This window comes from Papaver somniferum, chromosome 4 (genome assembly GCF_003573695.1).
Source record: "Papaver somniferum cultivar HN1 chromosome 4, ASM357369v1, whole genome shotgun sequence".
NCBI lineage: Eukaryota > Viridiplantae > Streptophyta > Magnoliopsida > Ranunculales > Papaveraceae > Papaver > Papaver somniferum.
This window is the reverse complement of record NC_039361.1, coordinates 135,111,075-135,131,174: the sequence shown is the minus strand read 5'-3', so window position 1 is coordinate 135,131,174 and position 20,100 is coordinate 135,111,075. Positions and strand designations below refer to the sequence as shown.

Genomic DNA, 20,100 nt, shown 5'->3' with positions numbered 1-20,100 from the left:
GGTCGTGTTGTATCTTATATCAACGACCGGTATTGACGGTCCATAAGTTCTGACTGACCACAGTCGGTCGTAGATATAAATCTTAATATAAAAAAAAAGTAGACTTAGATTGGCTGACTGGCCTGATTGAATCTGACTAAATCTCAAATCAAGCCCAAACGAAACTCAAATGGGAATTCAAATGAAAACTAAAACAAATTCAATGAAACTGAAATGAAACCCGTACTCAGTAAATTTATAATGACCTTTCCATTAATCATTCATTGTTTTCATCACACAACTTATAAATACATTCAGTTTACACTTGGATTCAGAATCATACAAAAAAAGGATTCAAATTCTAAATTCATACTGATACAAATCCTAATAAGTTCAAGGTTTCTTAAAGAGAAGAGCAACTAGCCCCTAGTAAGTTCAAAGTGTCTTAAAGAAAAGTGCAAACAAGCAAAATGATAAACTTACTGGTGTTGAACTAACCCCCGAAACTTGATACACCAGCGGTAAAATGAACTAAACCAACACTTCGTAATGGAATACCTGCAGCAAAGAAAGTTACAAAAATAATGGTTTCGTTAGGAACTTAATTTTGAAAGTTACAGAAAAAATAAATTCTGGTTCTAGATGTTTGGAAGGGTCAAAAGACTACAAGTCCAACACGGAACAACAAGCACCAAAGATTAAAAATACCCCACTTACAGTTCAGTATTATATTCTAGGATATCTACACTGCTGGTCATTACTAATTTGCATACCACAGGGATTAAAGATCATCAATTAGTTCCTCCTCTAACCAAACCATCAACTATGGTTCTCTAGACAGAATGTATACCTGAGGAAAAATGCTCATATCTCATCACATTCTTTCTTAATCACTTCGAATAGATCAAGCACTGAATATAGACTACAATTGGATTTCATAAATTACACCATTTATCACAGTATCTCATACTAGATGATGTATATAACCATTTCTTTCGCAGAGTATTAGTGGCAGACAATCCAAAGGGCTCCATGACCTAAACCTATAAATGGGACATAATTCGAGACTTCAAAATGATAACTAAATTGTCCATAACAAAGCTACTAAACAACTAAATTAGCCATAACAAAGCTACTAAACTAGTATCGCCATTCAAGTTAGTTTTGGAACCAATAACCAAGATAAGAAGATGCCATTGAAACCATCCGGGTCACACAATGCAGTTAATAATTCTGAAATATATAGAGAACGCTGTAGAGAACAGTTACCCCATTTTGTTTTCTTTAAGGATTTATATCAAGCACTTGATGTGCAGTATCTGTTGCTTCAGACAATGAGCTTACACAATTCAAGTTGATAATTTCAAAGAAGGATCTTTGTCAGTTTGAACTCCCTGAAACAAGGAACACGATTGAATGGTTACAATATGACATGAAACTACATCACACGACTTGTACAACAACTATGTGAGTGTAAATTGGTAAGGTAGTAGCAAACACAAACATATGACATTAACATAGTAGCTTTTACATTCTTAGGTTTTACATGAACAAAATAATTTTCTAATACATGTGACCTCATCTCATATTCTTAGATTTTACATTCTTAGCTTTTACATGAACGGAATAACTTATACAATCATCTCATCGACTGGTCAAACTTAATTAATACTTCATTTGTAGAAAATAGAACTTAGCAGCAGAGTGAACAGATTAGTTGATAAAGGAAGATACCTGATTTCAGATTCTTTTCCCTCAAGAATCCTCACCTGAAAGATAAATGATAGCATTTTAACAGTTAAGGTAACCCTTGCAAAAAAAACGTTAATAAGGAAAAAATTGTTCAAAAATCTACCTCAATCCCATTAAGGATTTCAATTTTTGCCAAACATGCAATCAACATAAATCTAGGAATACCACCTTTGCTTGTACCTGTGAATGGATTCTCCGAATGCCTAATGTCCTTCACATCAAAAATCACAAGGCATCAATACAGAACATAGTTGGAGGATGCTGGCTAGATAGGAAAAAACATTTGATAGTTGAGTCATGGAGATGCAGTTTGATAAGAATAAGATTGAACATATCTCAACCAAGCAATTAAAGATGATTATGACAAAAAAAAAATAAAGCTTACTTTCCATTCCGGAAGCAAGTTCGCAGTAAAATCGAGCTCCTTCAAATCTGCGATAAACAATAACGTAGGTGCTCAGAAAGCAATTTCAATGAAGGCCTCTCTGAGATTTATTAAAATAGAATGACTGTCGTGTTTAAACATTGGGACAAAGGCAGGGTTGCACAAGTTGTTGGTACAGTTGAACTTGTTTAGAAAAGATTAAATGCTGGTTTGGTGAAGTCTTAATAATAGCCAGAAAAAACCATTGCTTACTAGTCATTTGATACCAGTAGTGCAGTCAGATAAATGAAAACAAAAATATAAATAATTTGGTAGAGCTTATGAATGGATTAAGCAAATTACATCAATCAGTTAGAAATGTAACAATCAAAGGGAAGAGTAAATAAAATTCAACCAAATAACTGAATATATCCAACTCATCACATATATTCTCACACTCAATTGAGTGGAAAATACAAATTTCGCGTACCACCAGAACAAAATGGAATTGATTATTACAAACCCAGAAACATAAAGAATAAATGAAAAAGAGATGTTAAACCCTTACTAGAAATTGAATAACCTGAGCAAGATTTTGAACTGTCACCCTTCCAAAATAAGTTATCAACAGTTTGGTTCTTTCGTTCCCATCTCTTCTTGAAGTCCTGACATATATATTTCGAATAATTTGATATGAATCAGAGTCGCATCATAATGCCTCAATATACAATAACACAATCAAGATGTTTTAGGGGCTTGCCTTTATGGCAACTTCAGCACCAGCCTCCCGAAATCTTAGCAACTCCAGTGCATAGCTGGCGAACACATCATATCACAAGTAAGAGATATACGAAGGATGCATAGACGATAGATAGTATCAGAAGTTTTCATCAACCTAATGGAAAAAATGTTGTTAGATAAGGAAAACTCACATTTTGGCAATTTCTATAAAATTGCCAAATCGAGGGTCAAAACCCTTCCCAATACCATCCAATACTGCAAGGTTGGAAACTAATTTATGAGAATCATGCTCAGATATTATACTATATAGCAATGACTAGATAGGTTAGTTAAGGGATGTACCGGAAAATGTTCGGACGACAAATGTGAATGTGGCAGGAAAGTGAAAAAGTTGGTCAGCAGCAACACACAACAGATTTTCTCCTGAAACAGAGGCAGAACAAAATTTTAGTTCACTTGTAACCATGCTTATACATATAGATTGAATGAATATAAACCATATAGACTATACTAAATTGACAAAAGAATCAGACTACAAGCCTCATCAGACTATGACCTTCATAATTATCTCATAATTACCATTATAAATAAGAGGAGCCTTCAGTCAAGAACCATCATTCACATGCTTGTACATGTCCTTAATCCTACATCAACACATATGGTACCATAAATTTTCAATAATTCCATACAAGACGCTAATATACTTAACGAACAAATGAAATTATAACCAAGAAAGCATTTCAACCTTAATTAAAGAATGCCAATCAGAATTGCTACCTATTAAGTAGTTTCTTTGTGTAAAGTGAGCTCCACACCTCAAGTTCTTTGCACATTTTCACTGAAATCATCCAATTCATCATCTTGTTGCCTACATAAGTCAGTTAGCAAGATAATCAATTTGTGAGAATCAAATTTGCACCTTATATTTGTAGGACCAAACTGTTTTTCAACAGACTTTTTATCAAATTAACATGATAGTCATGATGAAAAAATTAGAATAGGTTGATTGCAATAATTTTACCCCTTTTTGTTTGGAGAAAGACCTTAACAGCTACCGTGAAATCAAAAACCGGTAAACACGCAGTTGAACCGAAAAAATGATGGAAGGAAAATGTATTGAGTAAAAGAGTTTTACCCTTTTTTCTGTAGAAAGGGAGAAATACCATAACAGTGAACCCTATAATCATAAAGCCCTAAAATCAAAAACCCTAAACATGCGGTTATACCAAAAGAATGATGAAAAGAAAAATCAATAAGAAATTGGGTGAAAGAATTTTATCCTCTTTGCTGTATAGAAGGAGAACAACCTCAACAACAAACCCTGAAATCAAAAGCCATACAATCAAAAAAATAACAATAAATAGAATCTAAATGCAATAAAAATTGAGCGAGTTTACCCATCTTAGAAACATATTGCTTGGTTTCTGTAAAGAGCAAGAATGTTACGAACCTAAGTCAGATCTTAGAAAAGAAATTGTATAAAGAAAAATTAGGATGCAGAGAAAGAATTGTAGAAGAAATCTCAGTATTTACCAAATTAGGTCATACAGTCTAAGGCAGTCAAGATAATTGTAATAATTTTCAAAAATCAGTTTATCAAACTTGTAGGATTCAGAAAGATACCCAACCCAAAGAAATTGGAAGAATCAAAAGAAAAATCGATGAAATTTTCTACAAACACAAATTACAGAAACCCTAACAAATTAAAACCACAAAATCAGAACCCTAATTTTATTTCATATCTGAACAGAAGTTGGATAAAAAGAAACCCTCTGAAAAAAAATAAAAGAAGATCGTTAAGTAATAACCTAAACCGCAAAAATGAAAATAAGAAAATGGTAAGAAGAATGCTTCTCTTCCTCTTTGCTTAAGTACATGGTTACCTGTTTAGAATAAGGTTTACTAGAGAACTCGATTTTGTCGAGGAGATAAAGAAGATGGGGAGAAAGGGGTTGGGTTTAAGAGCAATAATTTAAGAGATTTCTTCTGGGTATTTTTCTGTATCGGTTTAGAGGTCGATGAAGAAGATAGATAAGAGAGGCGCTAGGAGAGAGATAGTGAGGCTGAAGTATAGTTAGGTTAGAACGATGATAAGGAGAGAGATACAACCCATAGAAAGTGGGTCTCACAGAAATAGCTAAGCTCATCGGTCATAGTGTGGGTTGAGAATAAAGGTTGGAAGTACTACCCGTTTTGGCTGCTAAATCTATTCTCCGTGTTTTTGTGTTACATCCCCGACTGTTTTGATCTGCTCAAGGTCAATTGACGGTTGACGAGGGTCGGGGTTGTGGGTTGAAAAAGCCTCCTTTCCCACTAGTGACGTAAAGAATCGTTGTATAAAGCTCGTGTAAATCAGTCGCGGAGCTTAATGTATTAAAAGGAGCATGACCGGCCATTTTCAGGAAGCTGCCAGGAGCCATTCATGCACGCTAAAGGAAGACCGGTTGGTCCCTCTGTGAGAGTGATGGCTGACGACTATGGTGACATATTATTGGTCGCCAAAGACTTAATCTAGGCAGGTCAATTCGGCTGGCGAAGTTGGACGGCCGAGATGATTTGCGGCAGTTAATGGCTGCCTTAAAATTCATGTAAGCGGCTCGACCATCCCCTTTTGGACGATCGTTTGAGATCCATATGGGGAATTTGTGGCTTGACCGATCAAGGCTTATGGAAGGGGAGTGGCCATTGATCATGGCCACATCTTGTTGGCTACCTAAAATGGGAGTTAGGACGGCCAATTCATCTGGCGAAGTTGGGCGGCCGAGATGATTTCCGACAGTTAATGGCTGTCGTTGATTTAATTTGGGTTTTAAAAAGCCGTGTGGCCAACCAATTTTAGGGCCAACGTTTTGGTGTTTGGCGCGAGCTGGGAGTTGTTCGTCCGTCTAGCACAATAGATGGGCTGCTGGTGAGCGTATCCGCACCTTGCCCATTGATTGAGATTGAATCTAGGCCGGTCAATTCGGCTGGCGAAGTCGGGCGGCCAAGATCGCTTTGCGGCAGCAATATACTGCTGCTAATATAAATTAGAGTTTTGTAACTCGCTTAGTGGCTCAGTTGGCGAGTTGGAAAGGCTTCGATTGGTCGACGTATTAGTGGGCCCTCCGATGTGCATGATGATGCTTATCCGGTTCCGTTAGGGAGCGGCTAAGCTTGATAAATCGAGTGGCCAAAACGTATGGTTGTGATTGATTTTAAGACTGTCATGGGTAGTCTATAATGAATTTATTAAGGAATTAGGCACATCGACCAACCAACTTCCAACTTTATTGAAAAGTGTGTGTGGCGGGTTTAAAGCGATCTGATTGGTCGATAGCATAGGGGGAAGCAAGCAGCAACATGGAGCGCGGCCAGCCGGCCACAAGTGGCGCCTGTTGAGGCAAATCGTTCGGCTAAGTGGCGTGGCCACGCCTCCTATTGCTGATGCTCCTACTTGCCGCGGCTCCTCTTTTACTTCTCGTTTTCTGATTTTTGGTAGGACTTTGCTCATACTAGTCCATGGCAGATTAATTTCCTAGGTTACCTAGGTTTGGTCTCGACCAATAGGGTTCGAGATATTGCGCAGGGCGCAAAAAACCTAATTTTTATAAATTATTTAGGCCAAAATTTGAATCCTGTGAGCTATCACAAAATTGAACAAAGTTGATAAATTGTGTGTGTTGACACAAAATTCTTTAACTTTATCCTCAGAGAGCAGTTAGCGTGTCTTCTGACTGAGTACTTTCATGCAGACCTTTACTTGATACTTCGGGAAATTCATGTTACTCAGCTGCGAGTGAACACTAATTGTCATGTCATACCAATATTAAGGGTTCAGACGGGGAACATATCATAGGAAAAATACTCAATAAGTCATAAATTAACGAATAATGCAGGCGAGAGATTAATAAAATTTATAGAATGTTTGGGATTATTGCTACATGCACCATTCTGAATAACTTTTATATATAAATATATTGAATTTCTCAATACATATTGTAAGCGGAGAGGCCGGGCACTCATCACTTTTAAATGACTCAGTCTCTTTGCAGAATGACGACACATTAAGTACAGGGTTTTACAATTTTAGCCCTGAACTAAAAACCACCATCAACACCTACAAAAGAAATGTAGAATTTCTTAGGAGTTCAAACACCAAGGTTAAGTAACTCGCGAAAGCACATGAACGAGTGAAAAGACGGTGCAGTAGAAAGCTATTTCACAATTATCCTGAGGAGGACAAAATTAATCCAAGTACAAAAAAATAAACCCGTTTCTTGCCCCATCTCAAGATATATACAAATGGGGTAGCGCCAAACAAGTTACCAAGTGGAAAGATGTGCAGAGAGACCCTCATGCACCATTTCTGGTTGATATTTGTGAGTTGTACCAGTGTGAAAAGACGAGGGTACCCAAATATACCTCGATCTAAAAATTTTCCACTTATAAGTCCTTTCTCCGAAAGTGATTGTCTATGGACTGAGTCGAGACAATACAACTAATCGGTTCACACTTCGTGTGATCGTCTATGGATACGAGATCGAGACAATACAAGAATGAAGCATGTTTACTTGATAAAGGGTTCGTATTTAAAAAAACACAATAGGATTACTATCAAGTAAATAGGAATTAACGTTTGTGTATTTTACTTCTAATTATAATAAAAACAATTATAATTGCGGAAATAGAAAAGTAAAAGACACAACAAGATTTTTTTAACGATCGAGGAAACCGCAAATGCAGAAAAATCCCGGGACCTTGTCAAGAATTGAATACTCTCAGGATTAAGCCGCTATACAAAATCAAACAAACTTCGTATAGTTTACCAAGCAACTAAACCTATAGTTCACCTAGTTCCGTTTGTATTCACATGCCTCCAACTTATGGGTAAGTCGCGTACTTGGAACAATTCCTTTGGTTCGTATTCCATACAGTAAAGGAACAACAAATTTGTTTGGTATCAACTCTTTTCAACCAAGTGATGTGAGTTCGAAAAAAGGCCCTTCCATTTATCTCAATAAACTCCTTTGTCAGGTCCTTAGATCTATCCACTAACGACTACCAAAGTAATCGCCTAGATTTTTCTATCAATACCTTGAATCACAAAGAATCATATTGATGTCGATCTACTCAACTAATTAATACAATCTACCACAAGGATAAACTGATTATAGTTGGATTCTCTTTAACCGAAACAAGTATTATGCACAGTAAAGATTATGAACCCAAATCATAAATCTTCAAAGTCTTCTTTGTCTTAAAATCTTCTTAGATATTCAATAAACACCTGCACACAATCAACTTGAATCTCTTGTGATCAATCACGCACAGAAATGAGTCTGTTAATAATGGATTAACACAAGACGTCTTTAGATCTACAAACAGTCTAAAGATCCCCGTCGAAACTTCGATCTAGTTTGAGTGAATCTTATATCAGAAGAGAATATTCTCAATCATAAACAAACTAGGTGCAATCAAAGTTCAACAACTGTTAGTCAATCAAATCAATCGAAAACTAATAATAAACCGCAATTATCTAGTTTCCCACCAAGGGTACTAATAGAGCTTCACAATCCCAAAGAAGTCTTTAAACTGAACGGTCGTAAGCGATTTCGCATAATTATATTACTTTCCTCTCTGAATAGGCGGTTCCACTAGTAACAACACAACTAGGTAGTTTTACTGGCTTTGGGGATTAGTTTGCTCGAAATGCAAACTTTGGTATTTATAGACCAAGGAAGTTTGGACACCAAGGAATTTCCAAAACCGAAAATATTCTCAAGATATGTAATATATTCCAGATTCGGTTTCCATAATTCCTGGAAATGCTTTGTCCATACGTTGACCAAAAATCTCTTAGAAAATCTCCAATTAGTAAATGCACATTACCAATTTTCATTTTTCGAAAAATAAAACTAACAACCTTAATTAAAAGATTCTTAACTTATATTTCGATCCGGGATTTTCCTTTAGCTATTAAGGAATATCTTTGAACAATAAAAGATAAGCGTTACTGCACATGTTCAAAGAATGTCGACATCTTTACTTTGTAAGTCCTCTTTCATACTTAAAATCTTGAAATCGATTTGCCACACTTCCAAACTAGTTTAGAATTGGTTCATCTGACTTTCAAAAACTACGTGATTGATTAAGAACACTCAATCACAAATCATAGGTTTAACGGTTCTACCAAAAAAAGTTTCGGTTCTACTTCCATGTGAGCATTGTGCATAGTCACAATATATTTCCAAAAATTCGGTTGACTAGGTACTAGGATCGGTCCCTCACATACTTATGGTAACTACTTGTATTTGTTGCACATGTCCATAGGATCGGTTCCCCCATCTGCTAAAAACTTGTTGCACCTCTTACAAGGATTGATTCCCCTTTGTGATCGGTTGCACCTCTTCATAGGATCAGTTCCCCTTTGCCTAGAGTTAGTCATACCAATAACACTAAATCAATCATCCCATCTCAGGTGATTACTTAAGATCATTTTCACTAAAAAAGTTCATACCAATACAAAAGTCAGGCCTTGTGAATACAAAGATTAACGGTTAAGCAGTAAACCTCGTATTGTATTCCTTAATACTACGTCTAACTAGAGCGTAATCATTCATGCTTTGCAGTTATGTTTTCAATATGCACGACTTGAAAGATACGTTAGGGAATGAAACAGTTCAAGTCAAATATTACTAACCTCAAGTGAAAGGATGATGTCGTCGTTGTAGCTCCTTAATTCTTCACTTCTTCAAGTCTTCGCAATACTTGTAATGTCTCATATCCTAATACTTTCAAGCTAACCTATACGAAGTTGACTATAGTACATAATCAAGCGACTCTTTAAATGAGTTTTGGTTCACTAAAATATGAAAACCAAACTTAACATACCAACGCTTGGTGGGTTCAACCGAGCTATGCTCTAACAAAATCAAAAATCGACTAAGAACCTTAGTTCCTTTGCTAAACCGATTGTACAAATACAATCGCTTGTTCGATAAGTCCAAAATAAATATAAATATATTTTTCTCATGAGGTTCTAATTATCCATATAACTTAGACCTTTCAGTTTTAAACAAGACAATTACTAGGTTAGTTAACTAGCATTTCTTGTTAAGGCATTCGATTAGACTTGAATAACCGAAACCTCCACTTTGATAAGTCTAACTAAGATCAGAATTAACTTAGTTTCTCTTATCCGGAATCGAATTGGACTAAAAAATTCATCCCGTGAACCTTTTTTTTCGTTAAGCCATAAAAAAATCATACAAACCATAATAAATCAACCTGTATAATTATTCGCCTTAACCGGAAGCGATTGAAACAACATATACATTAAAGCACCGCAATTGCACCGAAATGTTTTTAGCCTAAACAATTTATAGCAAACAATAAAGCAAGATAACAATAGTTTTTCCTAACCGGAACCAATTGAATCACACACACATCCGTACACAAATAATGGAATAAAATATCGATTGTACCGAAATTTTGTTAAGCAAAAGCAAAAAACTCATGCTTTTCTTAAACAGGAAAACGATTAACTAACAAACTCGTTACCTCAAATTTCGCATCCACTTCTCTAATATGTTTGCATCTTCTTCCAAGGAGAATTGATATCTAAATATCATTATGTTTCATCCTTATGTAAAACAAAAGAATAACAACAACCAAACTTTACCAGAGAAAGGTTGAAAATCGGTTTTAACTATTGCAAGCAAAAGTTGAAAACCGTGAAACACGTATGCTTTTATGCTAAACCAAACGATTCAACATATTGTGACTTTTTCACATATTGTTTCAATCAGAACCCCTCATGATCCTTTGATAAAGCCTACCAACATGAGCTAGAACTTAATCCTGCTAAACCAAAAAGTCACCCAAACCATAAGGGTTCACAACATATGAGATCGAATATCAAGGTTAGAAAACCGAAATCAAACATCCCATACACATACATAGCAATAAGATAAAAGCATTCAAGCATAGGCTATGTAATCATAAACTATCACAAGAAAAATTATAAATCAAATAATTTTATTCATAATAAGATAGTTTTATTCATAATAGACCTAATACAATCATTGAAAGAAATCAAAAATTGATGTTTATTTCCCATTTTTCAAACTCTAATTTCAACCTTTTAGAGTTCCCTTCAAAGTTGAAGTCGGGTCAGAAGATCTTACCGGATTCCAATCATCTTCTATAGTCACTAGTCTTGATTCAAGACTAACAACATTGTCATTGACTTCCTTAACTTCCTTTCGCAAATCCTTTTCCATGTTTCTTACTTCACATATGATTAGATATAATTTTAGTGAAAGATTCTTGAGAAGATTATAATTGAGAGGAGAGATATCTTCACTAGGAACATCCTGTTGAAGTTGTGGAGATGAATCAGAATCGCCATCAGAAGACTCGAGACGAAGTTTCTTGTTAGGAAACAATATAGTCCAGACTTTTTCGGTTTTGCGAGAGTTGCAACTAGAGGTAGACCTTCTTAAATCTGACATTATTGAGATAAACCGAAGATGAGTTTATACACTTGTACTTTTTCAGAGTATTGAGTAACCTCGATTTTCTTCAGTCGCTTGTTATCATTCAGAAAATTCTGTTTGAGTTGATCAAGCGACGATTTTATCTCAATAATGTCAGATTTAAGAAGGTGAGTTCTATTATCTTTACATGGAAATATTTCCTTGAAAATCGAAGGGGTAAACTCTTCTTGAGTATCTATAGTTGAAAGAATTTCAGAGTCATAGACTTCTACAATGGTTGCAACATGATCTATCTCATCAACTTGATCATTCTCATTAGGACAATAATCAAGTGTGGCAGTGTAAGCATTTCTTTTCCACTGTGTGTCCTTGGTTGGACAATATGGAGAGATATGTCCATACCCTCTACACTTGTAGCATTGAGGAATAATATCATCATCATCCCAGGTGTCTTCACGTTTATGTGAAGGAACATGTTTTCCTTTTGACACAGGTGATTATCTTTTTCGATGTTTCAATAGTTTCTTGAATCGTTGAGTAATAAGAGACAAATGATGATTTTATTCACCTTCATCTTTAGCAGTTTGATCTTCCTGATCTTCGTAGTTTTCCGAATATTGAGTCGGAACCCTTTTTATGGCTTTGTAGGCCAGATTGTCTTTTTGTTTAGACAAATTTTCCTGATCAAATATCTTCAGCTTTCCAACTAGGGAACTTCTAGATAGAGACGAAAGATCATTAGCTTCAATGATTGCATGCTTTTTAGAATCGTATCTAGATGGAAACGATCTGAGAATTTTGTATACTATATCTTTTTCAGAAATAGTCTTTTTAAGAGAGAAAGAAGCATTGATTATCTCAGAGAGTCTAATATGAAACTCTTCAAAAGTATCGTTGTCATCCATTCGAAGATTTTCCCAATCGGACACAAGAGTTTGAAGTCTAGCTTCTTTCTCTGATGTGTTTCCTTCGAATACGATCTGAAAATTATCCCAAGCTTCTTTCGAAGTTTGACATGTTGATACATGATGTTGTAAATCACGACTAACAGCATGTATAATAGCATTCAAACCATCTGAATTCTGCTTATAAAAAGCCTTTTATTCATTTGAAAAATCCACTAAGCGTTTACACTCAGTTTCAGAATTTTCTACCTTTGGGTAATTATAACCATCGATGACTAATAGACATGTATTCTAGTCTCGTGATTGAAGAAAAGATATCATAGAAGATTTCCACCATAGATAGTTTTTTCCGTCAAATCTTGGAGGTACGTTAATTAAAGTCGATTCATGAGAACTCGAGTTCATTCTTATAGGTTGGATCGCACCAAACACATATTGTTATATTTTTTCGTGTTTGCTTGCTCTGTTACCAATTGAAAAGACGAGGGTACCCAAATATACCTCAATCTAAAACTTTTCCACCTATAAGTCCTTTCTCTGAAAGTGATTGTCTATGGACTGAGTCGAGAAAATACAACTAATCGGTTCACACTTCGTGTGATCATCTATGTATACGAGATCGAGACAATACAAAAATGAAGTATGTTTACTTGATAAAAGGTTTGGACTTAACCAAACACAATAGGATTACTATCAAGTAAATAGGAATTAACGTTTGTGTATTTTACTTCTAATTATAATAAAAACAATTATAATTGCGGAAATAGAAAAGTAAAAGACACAGCAAGATTTTGTTAACGAGGAAACTGCAAATGCAGAAAAACCTTGGGACCTTGTCCAGAATTGAATACTCTCAGGATTAAGCCGTTATACTATATCAAACCAACTTCGTATAGTTAAGACCAAGCAACTAAACCTATAGTTCACCTAGTTCCGTCTGTACTCCCACGCCTCCAACTTATGAATAAGTCATGTACTTGGAACAATTCCTTTGGTTCGTATTCCAAACAGTAAAGGAACAACAAATCTGTTTGGTATCAACTCTTTTCAACCAAGTGATGTGAGTTCGACAAAAGGCTCTTCCGGTTATCTCAATAAACTCCTTTGTCAGGTCCTTAGATCTATCTACTAACGATTACCAAAGTAATAGCCTAGATTTTTCTATCAATACCTTGAATCACAAAGAATCGTATTTATAACGATCTACTCAACTAATTAATCCAATCTACCACAAGGATAAACTGATTATAGTTGGATCCTCTTTAATCGAAACAAGTATTGTGCACACCAAAGATTATGAACCCAAATCAAAAAAATTTAAAGTCTTTTTTGTCTTCAAATCTTCTTAGATCTTCAATAAACCTACACACAATCAACTTTAATCTCTTGTAATCAATCACGCACATAACGGAGTATCACAAGACGTCTTTAGATCTACAAACAGCCTAAAGATCCCCGTTGAAACTTCGATATAGTTTGAGTGAATCTTATATTAGAAGAGAAGATTCTCAAGCATAAACAAACTAGGTGCAATCAAAGTTCAACAACCATTAGTCAAATAAATCAATCGAAAACTAATAATAAACCGCAATTATCTAGTTTCCCACTGTTTATGGTGGTTTTTAGTTCAAGGCTATAATTGTAAAACCAGTATTTAATGCGTTGTCACCCTGCAAGGGGTAAAGCCATTTGAAGAGTGACGAGTGCAAAAAACCCTCCTCGCTCATTGAGAAATTCAATATATATATGAAATTCACTCAAAATGGTGCGCGTATTAGCAATCCCAATTATTTCGTGAATTCTATTTTTGCCAGCATTACCAACTAATGCATGACTTGCCTAGTATTTGTATATTCTATGTTCCCAGCCGAACCCTCATTATTGACATGACTGACGATTAAGTGTTCACTCTCAGCAGAGTAGCATGAATCTCCGGAAGTGCCAGTATTGAGATCTGCATGGAAGTACTCACACAAGCTGCATCACTCTCTGAAGAAAGAGAATTTTGTATCGACGCGCTTTTAAGATGGCTCGATCGAACACGCTTAAATTCCTTAAGGAAAATCTAGATTGTTAATATCTGTATCAAAAATAATCACAGCCGCATGATTTGGACGCGCGATTCAATAGGCCTAGCCTTCTCCTAACGGAATTAGGAAATCACCACGATGACCACCGACGGGCCCACTAACTCCCTAGCCGAACGGTTTTCATCTAATACATCCATAGCGCTTCGAACGATCAACCCTAAACATGGGTGATCGCGTTGTTTAAGAAGAGCTCAAACGAGCTGAGGCCGACCAAAACGGTCTCAAATACATCAAATCCGTCCAACTTTGCCAGCCTAGTTGGAAGACTTAGATCTTCCCTCGAATGATCGAAAAGGTACTAGTGCGATCACCAATGACCTAACTACATTCTTGGTCGATCGACCTGCCCACTGCAAACCAGTAACGCGTTGAATCACACGCCCAAAGAAGGGTGATCACGCAGCCTTTAAAACCATAAATTCAATAAGCGGCGTTATTCAACTGCCGCAAATCAATCGTGTCCGTCCAACTTCGCCAGCCTAGTTGGACGGCTTAGATTGCATTTAAAACGATCAAGGAGATGCTAACGCGTTCACCATCGAACCAACTCCACATGTGGTCGATGGACTTTCTCATAGCAAGACCAAAGCGCATCAAATCGCCGGCCCAAAGTAGGGTGGCCGCGCTCTTCGAAAACCCTAAAAAATGCTTTGCGGCAACACACTTCTGTCACAAATTGATCGTGACCACTCATCTTCGCCAGCCGATTTCAGTGGCTTAGATCCGATTTTAGATGACCAAGGAGATGTCAACACACTCACTAGCGGCTCATCTTAAGACATGCCCAATCGTCCCGTTCGAATCAATTCTCATTGTTTTGATTCGACTAGCCAAAATAGGGATGGTTGCATGACCCCCAAATCCTAAATTATATCAACGGCGACAAACATCTGCCGCAAACCATCTCGTCCGTCCAACTTCGCTAACTTGGTCGGACGGCTTGGATCAAATATTAGGCGATCAATGATATACCTCAATGATCACTGGCCACCTCTCTCTCACAGGGAGCGATCGACCAAATGGTGTCTCATCCATGCAACCCTCAAAAGGTCACCCAAAGGTGGTCGGACATGCTGCTATTTTAAGACGCTCAAATCCGCGACTTATTCAATTGAGCTCTAAAACAACGATGCTTCATGCACATCTATTATTTTGAGCTGCTTGCTTAAAAGCGATGCTTCACATACATTGAATACATATGATATTTTATGAATATCGGCCTCATAAAAAACTTAGTTGTTTAACCTAATAGCACCATACGCTATTCTTTGCAGCAAGTCCCATGACTTGACCCACTTACTCGATACATCAAACGTGTCACAAACTGGGGGATACTTACTGGGGTATTGGCATGGCGGTTTACAGCGTGCGGCGTGCAACACGCCAATTACGAGAACGTGTCAGGAAAGGACGAACGTTTAACAACGATGAGAGTAGTAGGTGAAGGCGTGACCACGTGATGATCACCACCTCTTACACAACCCCACTACTCCACTACTTAATCTTCTCCACTTCCTACGAGATCAAGGTTGCGCTCAAATGACTTGTATAAATAGGTTTTCAACCTATTTCGACAACAAGAACAGAACACAAGTGTTATCAACACAGTATCCAGAAAACACCAAGAACTGATGGCTTACATTCTGCAAGCCAGTTCCACGTTCTAATACAAGTCATAAACAACCACACCTTCATAATTCAACATTCTGATCTCAAACACCTTCTTCGCTTCCCTCCCTAAGATCAACCCCTTCTCCTTCACTTTATGACCGAAATGAATCTGGAACGGCCATTTCTTGATTTAGGACAGAGTCTTACAGATTGATCTCTTGAATCTAAAAGTACTCATGTGCAGTGCATTGTTTAGTGTTTGAATTCATTTCTCATCAACACACCCAAATTTACCAAAAACAGCAGAATTCGTTTTTACCCTCAAACAATTGGCGACCACAGTGGGATATTGATCTCTCGGTTGCAAAATAAATATTTCAATATTCATTCCAGTTTTTTCAATTTCAAAAAGGTGGATCATAGATCAAATTCAATCGTTAAATTCAATTTAGGTTCAACAACCAATTTCAATTCCGGTGTTCCATTTGCTAAGAAGCTTCATAAAAATTCTTTTTCAAGCAATGGTACTGGAAATGCCTTGGATAGCTGAGCACCAGTAAATCTCCCAGATGAAAGGACCAGAAAGCCGCATGGAGACACAAGAATACGTGACTACTTCTTAGAAGAACGCAACGGCTTCTCTGGAGATCCGGATGGAGCAACCGCCTTTTCTGCAAACACCACAAGTGTTGTATGGAGCAAGCCAGAAATGCCTCAAAGGGTCCACACCCATAAAGACAGAGTGAAGATTCACGTAGATGTTGTTCCAGTACGGAGATAGTCGAAAACAAATATCAACACCATTTGAGTCCTAGGGAGACACCTACAAAGATCACAAAAGAAAAGGTCTATCTCTATTCCACCACTGCTACCAATTTAAAGTCAGGAATATCCGCTACTACTTCATCAACAAAACGTGTAGATCCAGAACATGGCGTAATTCCGAGAATTCGTACATCTACAACAACAAAGGAGGCTTGACCCATCTTCAAATAATCATAAAGGGTTTGCCTATTATGTCAACCCGGAAAACAGCGAGACACTCCCTTAGGTGTGACACCTCCGATCACCAGATCCAGAGCCGCTGCCGCCACCAATATTTCTTCGAGCATAACGCCCCGGTCGTTACTCGAGCTACTTCCACTTCCACATCAGGACAAGAGACCGTAGGATCCATAAGAGGACAACCTCATATCACCATTGTTGATTTAATGGAAAGACGAGAAGTTCTCATTAAGGCTCAGGCGGACATGGCTACAACTCAAAAAGAGGTACTCACTTTCCTCAAGACGCTAATGGAGCGACTACCACAAGAGCCGTATCAGCCCATAAAACCAATGAGGAGTACTTTCAACACTTTTGGCGCAAGCACTTCAACAGGGCGTGCATTCATAGATGAAGAGATTCGTGCTGCTCTTGAGCGCTCAAGGGAAAGGAATCAGTCGTCCAATTTCATCACGCATGAGGATCTAGAACGACTTCTTTAACATCGAGGCAAGGAAAATCCGGTAGACCTGCACCAGTATCATCCTCCTTATCCTCCCAATGTGCAAAGAGTTCCTCTTCCGAGAGGATACTCTTCTCCTCAATTTTCCCTTTATGACGGAACTGGTAATTCTCGAGAACACATCTCTCGTTTTATGGAGTCACTAGGAGAGCACGAATACAATCATGTCCTCCGCCTGAAAGAGTTCTCAAAGTCACTTACTGGGAGAGCGTACACCTGGTACAACAACATTGCACCAAACAACTTATCCAACTGGTGTGAGATAGTAACCGCTTTCGACAAGAAGTATTTCTTCGTATCCGAGTAAACCACCTTTTCATATTTGGGGAGAATGCTCCAACGAAATAATGAGCATCCAATTGGTTATGTCAAGAGGTTCAAAATCCAGGCACTGGATTGTCACGATCCAAATATGATTGAACAATGATTGGTGGAACTATGCATTAATAGGATGGTACCCGTGCTCTGCTGAAGAATCTGCAATTTCATACATCCTCTGAACTTCGTGAAGATGTTAAGCGCTCGTCTACAAAGACACCTTCCCTTATAGAAAGAACCAGGCCTGCCAAGAATGAAGAGCTTCATGATATTTGTAGAAGCATACATCCCACCAACAGGCAATACAACCTTCATCCTCTTGTAAGCAGTTTCATTCAAGCAACAAGTGAAAAACCACCGAGATACAACATCTTGCGCGTACAAAACCGCTAACTCCAATTCCAGTACCACATGCACGACTGTTACAATTATAAAACAACGACCAAGACATACCAGCAACAACATCAGTGAGAGACGCTTTCAGAATTTCGTCTCCCGTAGAAGGAGTAATTGCATTACCGAAGGAGGTCGCACCTGAGACTTCAGAGGTACATACAAACTCTCCATGTCAAGAGCTTCATCATATTTTCACAACATGTTAGTTAAGTCATCCGCATGAGGGAACTTCCCTACTCCTCAAAGTCACGATCCAAAGATGATAAAGACAAAGGAGTGTAGCTGGGGACTGCTCAATACTATCCATCTCAAAGATGCTAAATTTATAGAAACGCAAACACGATATCACTATGATTCCAGGATGTCCAAATATGAGGACATACTCAAGAGAGCGGACGTGTTGTCAAAAAACCAGAGATATGCCTCAACGTCTATGAAACGCAACGTAGACGCAAAGACGACCTCATGAAAGAAACTCGTACGATCCTCATCAACATTGGGTTCAACTCCAACTCTCTCCCAAATTATTTCTTCAGATACCCAGCGTGACAACATCTATCAAGTTGAAAGCTCAATAGATACTCGTGGGCAGGGGAATGTCTCCCTCTTCTCCATTCCATGAGGAAACATCAAGAAAGCTATTGTTTCTTTCTCCCTCTAATAACAAGACGATCTCTACCATTATATGAAGACTGACAAGTTCGTGCAAGTAGCTACCATGCCTCTCCCTACCAGTCTTTTCTGATCATAGCTGCTGCGAAAAATCGTTGTTGCTCGCCAGAGCTTCACCATAACAACAACCACTACGGACAAAGGTAATCCGAACTTCTGCATATTTTCTTTCCCATGGAGAAGTAATAGATTCACCAGTACGGAGGCGAGATGGTGATATATTTATTATGGTAAACCCACCGACCATACAAGATAGAGCCATGTAACTCACGCTTGGGGACTGAGACTCAGCATGAAATTCCTTCACCGTCAGTCAAGGACTTCTTCAACACAAGAGAGACGGTCAATCAAGAAGCATGTAATTTGCAAGGTAAATAAAACTGAAGGAGAATCTGCTTCAACGCTCTCTCCAGAAGAAGCCGCTTCAACGCATCAGCAAGACACACAGACCAACTGCATCACGTCTCCACATCACCGACAAAATCAGAATCAGTGTTTCTAGATTTCCAATTTCCTATGAAAGGGATGCATGAGTTGCCAAAAGTTTGAATACAATTCAGATCTATCAAGAGCGACTCCCCCCATTGATCAACAAATGACGAATCCAAAATATTTTCGCCTTCATCAATTCGTCAACCACCTTACCGGAAAATGCAGTAGAAGTACGTTTTTCAAGAGAAAATAAGCTCGGGATAATTACACATGGGGACTGCCAGCACAGGATGCCTTCATGTCCCTCAACCGGTTTATGTCTGATATCAGCATCATCATTGTTGAAGCTTTACGAGCCGCAGAAATTTCTCAGCATGAAGACGTACATGTGCGTCAAAGGCTCCAAAAATAAAAATCGGAGATATTTTCACATATCCAGCCACGCCATCGAATCTGAAGTGTAACTGGGGACTGCTCAATGCATCCCATTCCACACAACCATCCAAGATTCAGAAGACGGTTCAAAAAGATATCGCTTGAAGGACCTTAAAGATTCGCGGCACAGCTTCCATTCTTCTACATACCTAGCTGGCACCCCACAAGTCTTCAAGAAGCGTGTAGTCTACAAGTGGAATATCAAAGAAAAGAATGAGAGAGTTTAATTTGTATAATCATGTACACGGGCTCTACTCTAACCTTACCGGGGAGAGCTACGTCTAAAGTTTCAAGATATTGCGAGATATTTCTAAGAATTTGTATTTCTTAGTCGGGATATTTCATTCATTCATCCAACTGGAAACATAAAATCACAAAATCAGCATGATTGAAGGATTATTATTCGATCAAGCCCTGGCTC

The 20,100-nt window shown here is 37.7% G+C and overlaps 1 protein-coding gene and 1 long non-coding RNA gene across 2 annotated transcripts; both read right to left on the bottom strand.

The window, feature by feature from the left end:
• Positions 1–233: 233 nt before the first annotated feature.
• On the bottom strand, positions 234–3,302 carry LOC113273163. Its single transcript, XM_026522926.1, has 9 exons — positions 3,179–3,302; positions 3,028–3,091; positions 2,856–2,910; positions 2,679–2,760; positions 2,117–2,163; positions 1,835–1,942; positions 1,714–1,748; positions 1,249–1,373; positions 234–537 (listed from the first exon to the last, which is right to left on the bottom strand). The coding sequence occupies exons 1-8, from the start codon at positions 3,300–3,302 to the stop codon at positions 1,343–1,345; spliced, it is 546 nt and encodes a 181-aa protein (XP_026378711.1). The 3' UTR covers positions 234–537; positions 1,249–1,342.
• A 112-nt stretch (positions 3,303–3,414) lies between these two features.
• LOC113362733 lies at positions 3,415–4,952 on the bottom strand. Its single transcript, XR_003365805.1, has 3 exons — positions 3,858–4,952; positions 3,614–3,704; positions 3,415–3,480 (listed from the first exon to the last, which is right to left on the bottom strand). It is a non-coding gene; the product is annotated as an uncharacterized LOC113362733 (long non-coding RNA).
• Between the last annotated feature and the right edge of the window lie 15,148 nt (positions 4,953–20,100).